This window comes from Micrasema longulum, unplaced genomic scaffold, assembly GCF_059751315.1.
Source record: "Micrasema longulum isolate JH-2025_06_02 unplaced genomic scaffold, ASM5975131v1 h1tg000508l, whole genome shotgun sequence".
Lineage (NCBI taxonomy): Eukaryota > Metazoa > Arthropoda > Insecta > Trichoptera > Brachycentridae > Micrasema > Micrasema longulum.
In genome coordinates, this window is record NW_028277705.1 from 108,601 (window position 1) to 126,368 (window position 17,768).

Sequence of the window (17,768 nt, forward strand, 5' to 3'; positions counted from 1 at the left end):
TACTCTCATACAAATACACATAAACACATCCTTTTGTTGTAACACTATTTAATAATATGTATGATTTGTATTTAGAAACTTTGCCGGTCTGTCTTTAAACTGTATTTTTTTTCTTAATGTTATTATTTTACTGTCGACTGTTCGTTTCTTTAAAATAAATAAAAGAAAATTACAAAAATATAATAAATAATAAGTCTAGCATGCTGTTTTAAACGAGCTATTATATTTGTACAATGACAACCCGCAAAACGGAATGACAAATCCGTTATCCGTTATCCGCTCCAACTAGGAAGCGGATTTGGAATGATGATTGATGTTCACAAATTATTGTTATCTTCAAATGAACCATACGCTATCGTTGTCTTGATTTTACACTTGTCACAGATTAAACAACTTAAGCAATTCAACTAACTTTATAGATTGAATTGACAATCATTTTATGAGACTTTATGATAAATAAATCAATACAACAATAAAACTTCCTAATGGAGCTCGTAGATTATCTTGTTCTACAAGTTTATAAACAATCTATCAAACGTTCATCAGCGCAAGGAACTGTCAATGTAGACGATCTGCTACATACCGATTATCGGTGTATAAAAGTGATTTCAAACATGTTTATCACTCGGCGACTAGTTTATTATATTAAATATATACTAGCCATTATAATTTATTTTAAAAAGTTGCCACCAGGGTAAACTTTTTCTATAAAATTTGATACAAAAAATCAGTTGAACGTATTCGGTCAAAAGTGTAATTTAGCTAAAGTTCAAATGGTGATTTCTTTGTTTTTTTTTTAAAGATTTGAAGTTTTCGCAACTTTCATTATTGTATTAAAAAATGATCATAAGAATTGTTATTTTTTGTTTTAATCCCCTATGTAGCATATTATCTACGTAAACTAAAATATGAAATTAAAACTGAATTTTTTCAATTATTTTTTCCAATATTTTCATCAGTAAACATAAATATATTTTTAGTTAGAATAAGAAAAATTGGACATTGAAGAGTTAACCGTTTGTAACAATAACTGGCCATCAGCTGTAAGTATTTTACGATAAATTTAAACTTTAGTATTAATTTTTATGTGTTACCCTACTTTGCTCATCTAATGCAAGAACTAATGAAAATTGGATCTCGGATTAAACAACTCTATCGTGAACATTTGACCGACATTATCTTCAAAACATCAAATATTATTTACCGTGATATAAAAATATTCGTTTTATGTAAAATAAAATTTGTTTTATATTTTAAGTTTAAAGTTCATTAATTCAATTACTCTTATTAAATGATTTTTTACTTATCTACTCTGTTGTGTCAATCAATATTTCCGCGTGCACAATAAAACTTTAGAGAAATTAACAGATTGATTTTTTTTACCTTGCGTTTATGTTATAATTATATTTTTCCCATCGTGCAACATTACGCGGCGGCATCGCGAATGCGCGCGGCGTAAGTGGAGCATAGTGGAGGAATTATTCGACACCGTACGATGTATTCAAATATGATTCTACGCTCCTTCTGGACTATTCTTAATTCTATGGTTATACTATTTGCATTATACAATCTTTGTCTGATACAACGCGGAGTAAAATAATATTAGAATTGTAAATCATATATAGGAAACAATCACACATCACAAATGAACTAAGCGGAGAACTAGAGAAATGATTATTTGATCGAAACTCGAAAATCACGTTGTTATTTAACAATATGTCAAAATACTTGTCTATGTCAAATGCGGCAGAGGCGCTGAACATAACGGATTATAATGCATCTTACCGGCCGAAATCGGGTAGTTACTATTTGACACATGACCGGACATGTTTACCCAATATTAGTTAAAAATGAAATCAAACTTACTTGCAAAACCGGTGCTTAATCAGTAATTTTTCAAATCGACTAATTATAGTTAAACCAGTTATTCTGGTTTTGATAACGTCGTATCGTGTTCTCAGAAATTTCAATCTAGCTTTTCCATTCAGAGCGGAAAATTCGTAGTCTGAGTTCACCGCGCCCCCGCCGCGCTGAAATACGCCAGCTACTACAATACGCCTCGAAGGCCATGAAACTGGTCACTCGTCCGGTTTATTTTATGAATTTATTTCTTTATAATATTTTACGTTACCCTTCCACTCGATTTTCTTTTTCTAGATTTTTACTTGAGAGTAACCACCGAGTAGAAAACAAAAGTCCACGAGTCTGATTCTCACACACAAAACCATATTTTTATCCGCCCTGACACGAACTAAATCTAGATTCGTACTATACATGTAATTGTAATAGTTTTCTAGTTAAATACAATTGGTGCCCAAAGATTCGTGTCATTCTTGGTGGCGAATAATTTCTATTGAGACGGAGAAAGTTTCGATAAAAGGTCCATCACCTGTTTCAGTGTGACCTTTTATCCTAGTTTGTTCATGCGTCAATCAAAAGCAACGCGATCGCATTTAACTTAACATAATGACATTAAATTCAAATGATTATTCAACTTTGTAAATCTTGACAAGTGTTTCTATTATACCTCATTGACTGTATTTAGAATGTCACGAGTCCAAATAATGGTTAGTACGTGTATACGTATTTCTATTTTATTTATTTATCTATTTATTAAGGAAATCATACAGTCATTTTATAAATGTACAAAAGAACAATTAAAAAAAGTAAGACCAATTACAGATTTCACACTATTTTTTTATGAATGCAGGAGAGAGGAAAAATTACTAAATTCTAAAAAAGTAACAATATGAATATTAAATAAAAAGTACATAAAGGGAGAAGACATTGTATAGCTCCAACTCTCCTCCCTCTCAGCAGAGATGCTTCCATGAACATTTATATTTCTTGGTAAAAATTCACAACCAACAATAATTAATTAGATACAGGTAGTAGATGTACATATGAATAAGTATAAATTAAGAGTTGAAGTTAAAAATTAAAATTAAAATTAAAATTAAAATCAAAAGTAAAAGTTAAAATTAAAATAAAAATTAAAAGTTTAAATTGAAATTAAAGTTAAAAGTTTAAATTAAAAGTTAAAATTAAAAGTTAAAATTAAGAATCAAAATTAAAAAGTTAAAATTGAAAGATATTAAAAGTTAAAAGTCAAGCAGGAGATAAATTTAAAATGTCTTAAACAGATCTGATAAAAATATGGTATTTACAAAAACTGTCGTTATAGGTAATATGTATTCTTCGAAAGTGCTATTTTTCAAATAATTAGTCATTGAGTTAGGAACTCGATATGAAATGCCTCTAACAATTTTTGAGCTATCAATAAGGTTATTAACAATTTTGTAGAGAAAGCTCATATCCAACATGGTACGCCGAGTTGCGTCATTTTGAACCTTGTAAAAATTAGCGGACTCAGACCTACTTGAAAATGAAACATTTTTTTTTAAATCTAATTGTCTAAGAAAATAGTTTTGAATATGTTCAATACGATTTGTGTAAGTATTATATTGAGGATTCCAAATCGGCGAACTAAACTCTAGGACACTACGTACATATGAAAAAAAAAAAGTTTTCTTAATGCGTCAGTTCTTGTGAAAGGTTTGGTTGATCGTATGACAAACCCTAACATTTTGTAAGCTTTTTCTACAGTATTTTCTTTGTTTGTTAAATTTAAGTTTACTACCAAGTAAATTTTACTCGTTATGTATTAATTTTTGGAAAAACAATAATCAAACAAACTGGAGGTATAAAAAGTATTTTTTAGTCTCGATCGTCCTTGTCTCGTTTTAGAATGTTGTATGCATGTGATATTATTCCGGTATTGTCGTATTGTGTTTGTCTTTATTTCAATTTTTAATCCTTTGTCTTTCTTTTTGTTCTTTGTCTTTCGTTAGAATTTTAAAAATTAAATTTTGAAATGAACATTGTGCAACACAGATTATCAGTTCCGTAATATGATAATCTTAATAACTCCCTAGGGTGTGAAATCTAGTTCTTGTTTTCAAAAAAACTTACTGAAAAAAAACATCGTTGATAAAATATTAGACTGCCGCATATATTTGATTAGTTAAAAATAAAAATCATACCATAAAACTATTAATAATGTTTTACAAACATCATGCTTATTAAATGAGAATCATATTTTATACACCATATTGTTTGATTGATTAATACACAAAATAATATGTAAGATTGATGGCAGTTGTCAAAGACCGACAATAAAAAAAACATTCTACGGACGCATTTTCATTTGCCTCCGTGGAATGTTTCCCAAACAAGATCAGTCACGGATTACATTCGTATGAAAGATTATCTTATCCCTTTCAAAAATGGCAAAGCGAAAGTGGATTTTTTAAGACATCATCATAAATAATTATGAATAAAAACAGTTTCGCTCTACTCTCTACTTAAACCTCAGAATAATAAGGCGCCACAGCTGTAGAGCCGCCCATCCGGACAAAAATCGTTCAAGGATTGTTATTGTTTTAATTTAATATATGTATTTTATAAAAGCAACAGAATACACAACAACAAACATATCAAAACGACAGGTAGAGATAACAGCTCTTAGGTATAAATGTCATTTTAGCTGTATTTCAATTAGAGCCTAAATTTGTCACTAGAAATGTCAACACATGTTGACCGATTTCGATTAAATGCATATGTCTTTAGAAAATTAAAAATCACACTTAAAGCTACGTGTTTTAAATAATTTAATACGTAATTTAAATTTCAAACCATAAAATAAAACATTCAAAAATCATGAATTTGGTACTTATTTAACATTTTCTGAAGGTGAAAAAAATCCAAGAATTCCTGAGGAATAAAATACCTAAAATGCTAGAAATACTAATTAATTACATTTTTTTTAGAAAATACTGTTGGAAGAGGATGCTATATGACCTCGAGCTGCTTCCGCTGTGACGCGTTGAACAACACTGATCACTGATCTAATGTCACGTCACTCGTTGCATGGAGGTACAGCGGAGAATAGGGAGAGGGAATGCATGTAAAATGTGAAGCATGAAATCGGGTTTTTGTGGTTATGGCTGGAAATATACCCCTAAGTAGCAAAAATCACACGTTTAAACTGACCATCATCTATAAACAATCATAGAATTATAATAAATTATATTCACACAATATTAAACTACAGAGCGTTTAATTGAAACTTTGGCTGTTTGCACTGGGGAAAGCGAAGACGAATGTGAATTATTATTGAAAGGATTTGGGAAAAAAATATTTCAATAATGTTGGTACTTTTTAACATTACGGGGTAGGATTATGTAAAACATGAAATCAGTATGATGATAAAAAAATATGCTACCTGGGGGACCCTAAATACCTAAATAGGCCCAAAGGGGTTAAAAAAATATACGTCATTCAAAATATTAGTTTCAGAAAGTAAAAGTGTTTGAATATCTTTACAGCCAATTTATTTATTTAAAGAAAACAACAGCCATTGTAACAAAAAATTACAATATTTACAAATAAACCAAAATTATAGTTCTCTATGTACAAGTTAATACAATGCGAAAAATGAGAAAAAAAGCGAACCCGTGAAAAGCCACTCCGTTTAATTTCCACTTGTAAAAAAAAATGTAGCAATAATAATGAAAACGCACATATGAAAAGATATTATAATTTTTTTGTTGACTGTCTTAAAAAATCATTTCGCGGGGGGGGATCCATACGGAGTAACCCCAAATTATCCTTCCCTCCTTTCATCCTTCAAACAAGAGAAAATAAATATAATATAATATGAAAGGATACAAAAAAGTAAAACATGTTAAACCTTTTTAAATAGGTACAGTTAGATTGAATGATAGTTATTATTTCCTATTGAAGTTCTATCACTTTCTAACCAATATGTCATTGTTTGCAACTGAAATAGAAAATGATTGAAAATTAAACGGAGAAAAATCAAATTTATTTATGCACGCTTATGGAATTCATGCATCGTTTTCCAGTCTTGTTCAACGATACTAGATACAAACTGGTGTTTTGAATTTATTGTAACAATAATTAAATGTTGCTTAGGTATACAATATGCAGTGGCGTGCGTTCCATATAAGCACATAAGTAGTACCTATCCTACTAGAATTTTATTAAAACAATAACAAAAAATAATATAATAAATACGATTTGCTATTTGTAAAATTTGAAATATGCGCCAAATGTTTTTCAATTAAGTCGTGTTTCGTTCCGATCGGCGCCGGCGCGCCGCTAACGGCAGAGGCACGAACTAAAAATGCCTATTTTTTCATGTATTAGTTGTTGTATACATGATCAATGCGTGTATGTGTGGGTTATTTTTTTGTTGTAATTACGCGTGTTTGGGTTATTTTTTAAGCAGTGCTTATTTTAGAAATTGTTTTACAACGAAAAAACAAACACGTTACTGACATCTAGCGTGTTTTTTCAAATATTATGTTATAAAAAACAGTCCAATATTTCTCAAACTGATTTCATTTTTTACATTCGAGAAAAAAGTACATGTTTATTTTGTTAAAGAAAAAAATTAAATGTAGTTTTGTGAAATTTGTGATAGTGACAGAAATGTGTGTTTAATCTTTACATACTATTTTAAATACGTTTTGGATTTAAAGCGTTCTGGCAGTTCTTACGACGATGTTATAAAAGCATATTTAACAAAAGATTGGCGAGTAGATTTGATATACAAATGAGTAAAAAAAACGGACTGTATACTCTTAAAATTGTAAACAAAGTTATTGGCCTTTATCAAGGCCACTTCAGGCATTCAATACTTGGCTTGTAATATATTATATAAATTTAGCTTTTTTTATATTTGTTGTCGCTTAGGTAATTTCAACAATAACTGCAAGTTAACAACATAGTGGTTCAAACTAATGTAACGAGTGAAGGAAACTGTTTGGTAAGATTTATTACTTATATAAAACGTACTATTTTTTCTACTGCCTACCCTAGTTTAAAACCCTGTGCACGCCACTAAAATATGTACATATTTAACATTTCATTCATGATTAAAAGAAAACAAAATTCAAAAAACATTTAGGCAATGACAAAACTGAAAGATCTTGTATATTTTAGTGATTGTACAAATGTAGAAAGACATGCCAAAAAAGGCCAAGGCCGCGGTAACAAACGCTAGGTACATATCGAGACGGTATTACGTAAAAAAAAAAACAGTATTAGTGGACGAAAATATGTGATTTTGTATAAAAATTTAAAGCGTCTTCACCGGTAACCCGTAATTGAACATGTTTAGAAACAAAACTGTATGCATATTCTATATTTCTTGATTAAAATGTCTTGAAGATCTATGTAATCTCAAAACAGATAAAAATAATAAGTATACTTTATCTTGGTCTAGTTGAACAGCGTTTACCCGCCCGTGCGTATTATGAAATTGTTTTTTTCACGAATCGCGTGTTTTATATTATTTACATAGGTAATCACGCTATAACACAGAACACTACGTGAAATTTTAAAATATTTTTGTGTACAAATGCAGTGCCTTATAGACCACTGGGAATGGAAAGGGGAATTATGATAATTTCAAGGTCACTTATTCTGGGTTCGATCCCCGGGAAATAAATTTCAATGCACCACATTCTTAAACAACAACAAATGCTTTACTAGAGCATCTCAAAATTCATTACTATTTGGACTTTTTTAACGACTCAGCTCACGACTACGAACGGAAGCTGAGTCTTATTGACACTAATAACATTTAGCCTTTAACTCTCAAAAGACTGTGGTAAATAATTATTTTGATCGCGGCAATGTAACATCGTGTTGCCACAAGCAAAATACGGAATATTCTAATTTTTTTTTTTTAAAACATGGAAGCATACTCTTTAATATATTTTTCTGTATAATTTATAAAAGTAATCAAATAATTTTCCGCTTTTATAGCAAAATAAATTTAAAATCATTAATACGCCGGTCATTTTAAGTGCGTGCATCCCACTCACTGTCAGTAACCGACTAAATCTGTTTCATACATATACCGAGCATAGAACAGCGTCTCTGTCTTCCTTGTTATGCGTTCTATCTTCGTGCTATCTCTTATCTAGATGTATTGATATATTGGCGTCACGAGTCACATTCGTTCTTCGTGTAGCAATGATAAATATTTTTGAAATAAAATCCAGCATAGTTATACCAATCTTACTTTCCAAATCCGGTTTGAAAATGCTCATTTGAAGATAAAATAAACTCAACTTAATCATTTGAAAAAAAGGGAGATACGTCAAGTATTTTATTTATTTATTATCTATACGGCCAAACCTAATTACAACAGTTACATGAAGAAACACAAATACAAGAAACTAGACAAAAAGAACATAAAACTAGCAAAGACCAACAAGGGCAATACAATATATTTATAAAAACGAAAGACATATAAGACTTCGAGCTAAACCATGCCAATTCAACTTCATCCCACACTGTTTTAGTCGCGAAAAGATCTAGGAAAAGCCGGAAGATCTATCCCAAAGAATTCCAAGTCGTGTGACGAATTGACTAGTCTACACATTCTGGACATCGGGGCATAAAAACAAAAGTTGCTTTTAAAAGATTTAATAAATAGCAGATTTTGACTTCTGATGATATGGTTGGAAAAATGAAAATAAATTAATTGCAACAGAGATGGGACATTTATTATAGCATTAAGTATTTTAAAAATGCATATAAGGCCCATCTCGTTCTACGTAGTTCTGCAGAAGCAATGAAGACACATTAAGAGATTGCTCTATTTCAAAATAGGAATAATTAGCCCTTTGTAATCCGAGCAACCATGCCTTTTTTCTTAGAAAACGGTGTTGGACAGACTCGATATGGTCAATATGAGTTCTGTAGAATGGAGACCAAATAGGAAAAGCGTATTCTAGATGGGGTCGAACTTGTGAGCAATAAAGAGTTTTGATGGCATTAATATGTTTGAAGTCCGTGGTCATTCTATTGACAAAACCGGGAAGTTTGAGAAATTTGTTTGCAATATTATCAATGTGTTCACGATAGGAAAATTACTATCTAAAGTAATGCCAAGATCATTTATTAACGAAAGCATTGAAAGGGAAATATTTTTTAGTTTGTAGTTGAATTGTATAGGTTTTTTTTTTGTCGCAAGAAAGACATTATTTTACATTAGTCAATGTTAAGTTGAAGACAATTACAGCCACACAAGAGAACAAGTTAAAAAAAAACTAAATCTACTCTCGAAACACACATAACATACCACCAGGGTTGCCAATTTGTGGGGAATTCCCTAAACTGCGCGGAATCTCAACTGAATTAGGGATTTTTCGGGGTTTGGTATTATGCGGAGAAAATGCGGGGATTTAAACATTTTACCATTTATTAATTTATCATTAACTAACACATCGATAGTTTGATGGTAAGTGATTAAAACATTAATATTATTTCAAATGAAATCGATTTATTTTTTAAAGTAACACAATATCAACTTCAAATAGTAATTTAGGGATCCCCATTTTAACGGAAAATGAAAACAATGACAGTTGAATGAGCACATTAGGTACTAGTACAAACGACTGCTTGCGTTTTCTTTTATTATCTTTCAAAATAATAACGGTTTCGTGCAAAAATTTATTAATGGTTGTTAAAAGTTGTTGATAAAAAAGCGCAAGATAATCTTAAGGTAGGTTATTAATAAAATTTGTTTTAATTCTTTTTAAAAGCCCACAAACGTCCCCTCGAAATATCGAGGATGATTAGAGCTTAATTCTATTTTGTTTGAATTAAAAAATATTGTAATATTATATGTGCATAAATGGAAAAGTTGCCGATGGTGGACCCTCGCTACACTCACAACTCTAGCCAGTTTTTATATCATGTTATTCTATACATATTTTATCAAAACTATTTTTTCTTGATATAATTATTTGGGGAATTTGTGAGAAATCGGGACTTAATTTTCTCCCCATTTGGGTAATTTGATCTACATTTTTGAGTAATTTGCAAAATTAGTATTGGCAACGCTGCACACTACATTCTACACACATCATTTCATATACCAAACTGTATATACTACACTCCACTAACCCTATTCTAAACTCACAAAACAATAACAACACTAACACAAATAAAATAATGTTTAGATACCTATTCTCATTTCATCTTGTTATCCCGTTTAGAAATGTGTATATAGTGTTGTATGCGTAATTGGTGATGTATTAGGTTTGTGCTTGTTAACCGCGCAATCGATAAAAATATCAAATCAATATAACTGATCTTGTCTAGTTGAACAGGGTTTACCCGTCCGTGCGTAATGTGAACATTTTTTTTTCACAAATCACGTGTTTTAAATATACCTACATACAAAGGAACGCACGCTCTAACGCAAAACACATCGTGAAATTTAAAAATTAGTCTATTACGAAACAAAATATAAACACGCGTTCATTCTAGGTTAATAGTTTACTTTGTGATAGTAACAAGGTTTACGTAACTATTACCTATGTCGGTGTCCACTTTTTCCGTTTGGCCGCGGGCCGTGTTTGAGATTTGGGATTTTTATGTAACCATCGACAACGCTTTCTGCGTTTGGGCGAATGTAAATAATTGTACCTACATTCATAATGATACTGGTTCTGAATACTGGCGTCTAATAAACAGACACCTTATTTCTATACTAGCAAAATCAATTGGTTTACTAAATTTTTTCATTGAAATTGTACAATATAATGTTATAATTTTTTTATTTTGAAAATTAATTGTTTGATTAAATTAAAAAATAACAAATAAATCTGATTGTAAATTTAATCTACGTGATCTGATTATTGCTACTCCAATGTTCTTTAAATTACTTACCTAAATGAACTTTATTTTAACATAATGTGTATTTTATATTGATATCTAATGTGTTTAAAAAAAAAAGAAATTTTTGTTCAACAATGTTTTGAGTATATCCAAATGCTTGCAGATTGGCTAGATTTTTTCCGTAGGGAGTCGCTCATATTTTTTTTTTAAGTTGCAACAGAGATTGAAAACATTTTTAGGAAGGGAATATGGGAGTCTAGGCATTTACAGGGCTTATGACCAGTCATTGGCTGGTTTAAGTGGCCACTTTACACACTTTGTAACATGTGTCACCATTCTGCCACATTTTCTCAACTCTTTCATCTGTTGACTTTTGTGAAGTAAAAGAGCGGAAACCTTAATCATGTAGAATTTTTGTTTGAATATCTTAGAGACACGGAACTTTTTAGCAATTTTGAACCTATGAAAGTGATTTTATATGGCATAAGTACATGATAATGTATCCTTATCCCAGGGTCACTATTGTGAACGGCTATCTACATCGGTATATATTGAGACGGTATAACCTTATATCGATATTTACGTACGAAAGTGTGTATATTTGTATAAACATTCTCAGTATCTTCGTCGGTAACCGGTAATTTAACACGTTCCGAAAAAAAACATAAAAAACAACATATTCTATTTCTCATACAGAAAACTTAATTTTACTTTGTAGATAAAATTGAAGATAAATTTTAACTTCCCGTCAGAATACGTACCCAGGAGTTTTAAAGCTCATTCTGGAAGGTCTGAAATAAAATCGTTTAAATTAAAAGGGACATAATGCAAAACATTATATGAATAATAAATCTTGTGCCTAGTGAAAAGCTAAGGACCGTGTCAAATGGAGAAAGAGTTGCTTAATATAATAAAAACATACATATTATAATTCGACACGGACATAAATAAATAATAAATAAAATGAATAAATAAATAAATAAATTTGCTGCAAATAATCATGGGAAATAAAACGATACGAAGAAAATTGCCTAATTACAATTGATGGTGTGTTTATCACCTAATGCATCTCTATTACTTCCGGAACAAATCATCATAATTCAATACGATTGCTATGTTAACACTAACTATTATGAACGGTATATTGTATGATATGTACATCAACAATATCTAAAATGAACAATATCCACACAAATTTGCTCGATCTCCATTCGATCCTCGGGTAATGGTGTCAGTCAAAAGTTAATACCTTCGACATCCATAAAGTGTTCACAATATATCATTAACCACACAACTATCGTATTCATACATCGGATTCATATCGTGCAGAGCATCATACCCAGCCCGTAGCATAATGTCCTAAGTACCACCGACGCCGACGTTCACTATTACCTCATCTCTACACTGTAGTAACTACATTTCTCCAGTTATATAACTAACCACAGCCAAAATTTGTCTCGAAAATACTAACCTGATATAACAAGTAGTTGCGTAATGTCGGTAAAATTCATTTAAGATTTAGGAACCCGAAATGTTTCATGTGTTGCCGGATTCAAGTGAAAATGGAAATACTAGTTTATTTGATATTGAGAATATTGCTTTTTGTACAAATATAGGAATTCGTAAATTATTTTTTACATGATATTTTCAACAAGAAATTATAGACAAAGAGTAAAGACGTTCAATTCGATAATAAAAAAAATGCGTTTTATCTACAAATAGACTCTCACGATTTGCATTTACCTGAGTTGGGATGATGATCGGCCATCTTATGGTGGAATGGCAGATATATTGACGTTTGCATTTTTTCTTCTCTAAGCTCTTCTGGTATTTTATACAAAGCTTGCACTTCACTTACACAAAGAGTCCTTTCTTCTGTGCACTTTTTTCCTGCAACTGTATTTAACTCACTGTCAGAAACATCTGAATTGATATTTGTTGTTGTTTCAACTATTTCAGCTGATTCAACCGTTTCTTTTTCAATGTTCTCGTTTATTTGTTTACCGTCGTATTTTAACACCGCAGCGCTAAAGATGGGCGTTTCGCAATTTTCCACGGTCGATACCTTGATCCAGTACGAGTCAATGTCTTTATTGGAGGTTAAGACGAAATCGGCTCTTTCTCCTTTGCCGAGTATTAGCGAGTTAATTTCTTTCGGAACAACGGGATGACCATCTAAAGCTATAAGCTGAACAGTATGATCATCTATCGATAGTGTGATTGGGCAGCCTTTTACACCACCTGCATAGGCGACTCTGAATCGATACCTTTTGCCTGGAACAACAGTGAATACTGATAACGGCGCATCGATGTCCGATTCGATGTCCAAAGAATTATCTTTATGCATCCCTTTTCCGTTGACCAATACTGATTCTACAGGAAGAGGAAGAGTATCGAGGATGCTCTGAATCGCAAAACCGTGGCTCCATTCTGAAATCACCATCACGTGTTCGTTAAGATCATAATCATAATGCTTCTTTTGAGGTTCTAGTTTGTCTGGTTGGCGGACAATGAATGCTCCATAAAGTCCGTCTGAAGCTTCCGCTCCTGAATGAGCATGATAGAGGTGTGTTCCAGGAGCTGCAGCTCTAAACTTATACTGGAAAGTTGTATAGCTCGGGATGGGGCACTGCGTGACCATGGGTACTCCATCCATGAAAGGTGTTTCGATCTGTGGCTGTCCTCGCCAGTGAATAGTCAAGCCTTGACCCGGTACGCGGTTGACCACGTCTATAACCATTATGTCGTTCTCGCAGACCTGAATGCTAGGACCGGGAAGAAGGCGGTTGGCAGCCAGTATGCCACGAGAGTGTCCATCCGCGCTAACGCAATGGGGACGCTGACAATCAGAGACGTTCCCTGGACATCCCCTGCAAGATCTGTTGAACAAAAATTAAAAATCAGCATGGAAGAATTGAATGTATAAATTTCTTTAAATTTGATGTTACTATAATGTAAAAAAAAAAACTTAGTTTATTAAAGTTTTTATAAGCCGTCTTGCTTTCTTTCGATTACTGATTTCGTTTTACTTTTTTTATTTTCACAGCTCGATTGGCAGTAGTACTTATACAATTTAAAAGGCAAAAACTAAACAAGGTCAATTTCGACATCACAATAACGAGTTAAAAATATTTAGTGATCGACCACACCAAACGAAATCAGCAACTATTCAGAAATTCAAGTTTAAAGTTTCGAAACCATTGTTGTTGACGATTTATATTTAAATGGTAAAACTTATTGCTGCATGTAAACTATTTCTAATACGACTCTCGAAAAAAATATTTTTAATGCTTATAGATGTACTTCCACTATTCTTTAGTATCACAAAATGTTACTTTTGAGTTGCTTTTACCTAACTACAGGATATAGGAAAAAAACACAGGTGCTCATAGTTTATTGCTACTAAAAGTATGCCAAACTGAAAAGGGATACAAATTTAATAACATCTATAAACCATTTATTTATTGCTGTCATTAATTTTGAAACTAACGAGAAAATACAGAGGGGTTTACTTAATACCGAGGAACACATAACATAATACATTATTTACAGGTTTTAATGTCAGTTTGATCAAAGTGCACTATTACAGACTTTCTCTCATTAATTAATGATGACTTTTTAAGAAGTAAACAATTATTTAAAAAATTGTGATAAGTTCGTAAAATGTTTTTTTTAACGTTGTATATGAGTGTCATTAATCATTATTAAAATATTATAAGCATGATTAGAATCAACGATCTACCAGCGCTTTCAAATAATAATTTTATGTTTTGATTAAGCAAGCAATATTTACTGATTACATGGTTGTACTATGTGTATGTTAAAATAAGTTTATCGAAATTACGTCCACAATTCAAAACAGAATAAATATTATGTATCATAGTTTTACGGTAAAGATTGCCATAAAACCAGTTTTTTTTTAAATCTGTTTTTCGGTTTTCTTAAAAAGTTAGATTAATTATAAAAACTCATTTTTAAGTCATACTATTATTTGATCGTATAAATATCAAAACTTACTTGCTTAATGATTTATATACTTCTAGTGTTAGCTTTACTCTGCAAATCATGGGCCAGTCTAGTTCGTGACAGGGACGATCACAGCTTTCGAAGTATTCCTCTGAAAAAATTAAGAATTGTAAGAATTTAAGAAATATTATTCTACACTTATTTGTTTACAAATTTGTATAAACCACTTTTTTTTTTTTAAATTACACTTCGACCGGTTTCGAGGTTACTATGATATTCCTGACGATGAGGTAGTAACCTCGAAACCGGTCGAAGTGTAATTTTTTAAAGAAATAAGTGGTTTATGCAAATTTATAAACAAATAAGTGTAAAATGACATACCACAAAGTGAAAAATGTTTTTGATAACAATAATAAAATATTATTCTAATAAAATTAGTCATATGAGTAAATGTAATAAGTAAATCAGACATTCATCTCAAATTAAATCCACTAACTATATATCTACTTTGCCAAACTCAAAACAATAATCATTGTTAATCATTTATTGATTGATTATTTAACTTTTTTTATCCAACCCAATTCGACAACGGTGTAACAATGATATTTTTTTATTTTTTTTACTGACCAAGCTTTTAAAATATTATTTTTCGACAATAATTGTAATAATTAACAAATAAACTACCAAGTAACAGTAATTTTTGTACACGCGAAACATATATAATACAAGCTACTTAAAAGTAAGAAAAACATTTGTATATTTTGTCAGGTCGCAAGAAAAAAATTGTCTCACTATAGACAACGGACATGTGTATGATAATAAAATTACTAATCAGTAAAAAAAAGACAACACATCTCGATAGAAGATCTTAAGAACTCTCTTACTTAACTTTTCACAGTTTTATATTACTATCCTTTATCTTGCCGGCATCGAATTTCGATATTAGAGTTTAATTCTATAAAATGGTCTCCCATCTACGATATCCATAAAAAGCTAATCAAATCCGTGCAACGCAAATTTCTCAGATTAATTACCTATTTCGACAATCAAATCAATACTTTCGATAATTATTTTGATGGAATGGAATATTTTTATATCTTTAGCTTGGAATTTAGGAGAACTTTAGCTTCATTATTAGTTTTACATTCAATTTTATCCGGTAAGATCAAGATGTTTTATCTCAAATCAACATCAATGTTCCAAATCGCGCCACTCGTACAAACACTGTATTAGCTGTGGAAAATTACAAAACCACTACTGGCTTTATTTCACCAATACCGAGAATGCTTAGGCTTTACAATGAAGTGTCCAAAGACAGCTCGGTTGATGTATTCCTACAGCAGACTTATTCAAAAAATAAATTATTAACTCACTTTTTGAAACGTGAAACTTACCGACAGGGCAATAATGTCTTGTCTCTTTATAATAATTATCTCTTTGTATATATATTTATGCTGTTTACAATATGCAACTTATGTTTTGATCATACTTTTTACATGTTTATTTTAATTCACTTTTAAATTCTTGTTTATATACTAATCAATAAGGATTTAATTACCTGTTGATCGGTTTAAATAATTAAAAAAAAAAAAAAACCTATTCCATTCTCATAAAATCGTTCTCTCTCTGGGTTGCCAGTTAATCATTGAAACAATTGGGATTTATTTTTTAAAAAAGAGGACCTACAGATCAAACAAGGTTTTTCAATTTACTTTGTTTAAACTGAACTGTCATTGGCTAGTTTAAGTGCCACTTTACACACTGTGTAACATTAACCATTCTGCCTATTTTTAAACATCCACATTTCTTCAGCTCCTCCATGTGTTGATTTTTGTAAAATAAAAGAGCTGAAACCGTCATTATGCGGGTGATATTCATCCGGCTGAACCAATTCACCTTATCCTATTTTTATACATTTAATACCGGTTAGCTTCGTTTCTCTCTCTGCGATCTCAATAACTCCCTAGGGAGGAAATCCAGCCTATCTACAAACATTTGGACAAACTCGAAACATTGCATGCATTTTTGTTTTTCGCCATACAACCAGACAAATTCATTTCGTGAATTTTATCGGAAGAAAACTCGTTTTGAAGAATTTACGAACCGTTTACGATACGAAAAAGTTCGTAAAATTTGGTAATTGGTTAATTAGATCTTGACTGAAGTTGAATGTTAACAAGAAGCATAAAATTTATATTATTTGGTAAACTTACACATAAAACATTAATATCGATAAATTAATTAAAAAATATCGCTTAAGTAGCTCATAATATAGATAACTAAGGCTTTAAAAAAATGTGCTTTATTTTTTAAAAAATATTCCATCTTATAATATGAACACAAAGTTTATGACACAACTGAATTTAATTAAATTTGCCGGCCTCGTGGTGTAATGGTCAGCGCGTTAGCCTGCCATGCAAGAGGTCTCGGGTTTGATTCCCGACATGGTTGATGTGAAATATTTATTTAAATGGGTGTTTTCACACTAGAATATTTGATATTTATATGGACTGGTACCTGAAGCGTGAGACTGATTATCTTACCTTCGTGTAACAAAAATGATCAAGATACGCTGCGATTGGTGTACCAATGCAGTGTCCTATGCATCATTAGGTGCGGAAAGGGAACGATGATGATGATGATGAATTTAATATGATTGTTTCTACAAACAAGGACTGGTATAACAAAGAAAAACATGCTTTTGATTTTATCCAGCACTATTTTCTGTCCGTATCCTCGCGGGTAAAGAATACAGTTTTGAATGTGAAATAGAATTAAACGAGCAATTTCGACTCAATGGCTACTCTCAGGTCAAAGTCATAATTTTTGAAAATTGAATTATAAAAATTTATTACGAAGAAATAAAAATAATAAAAAACCATTTCAGCATGCAGGTAAAAGAATTCAGTCAGATGAATCTTACCCGCATCAATAAAAGTTAAGGCTCTTTAACTTCACAAAAATCAACTGATGGAAGAATTGAAGAAATATGGATCTTTGAACATGGGCAGAATAGTGAATATCACAGGGTGTGTAAAGAGCCACTTAAGCGTGTTGTCCAAATGTTTATTGAAATT

At 31.2% G+C, this 17,768-nt stretch overlaps 1 protein-coding gene across 1 annotated transcript in view; it reads right to left on the bottom strand.

Annotated features, from left to right (window-relative positions):
* Positions 1-17,768, bottom strand: part of LOC148280964 (multicopper oxidase 3-like) — a 101,258-nt gene that overhangs the window by 28,680 nt on the left and 54,810 nt on the right. The window contains exons 2-3 of the mRNA XM_088227478.1: positions 14,743-14,842; positions 12,469-13,604 (exon numbers count right to left, since the gene is read on the bottom strand). Of these exons, the coding sequence (XP_088083604.1) occupies positions 12,469-13,604; positions 14,743-14,842 (1,236 nt within the window). The remainder of the gene's footprint in view (positions 1-12,468; positions 13,605-14,742; positions 14,843-17,768) is intronic.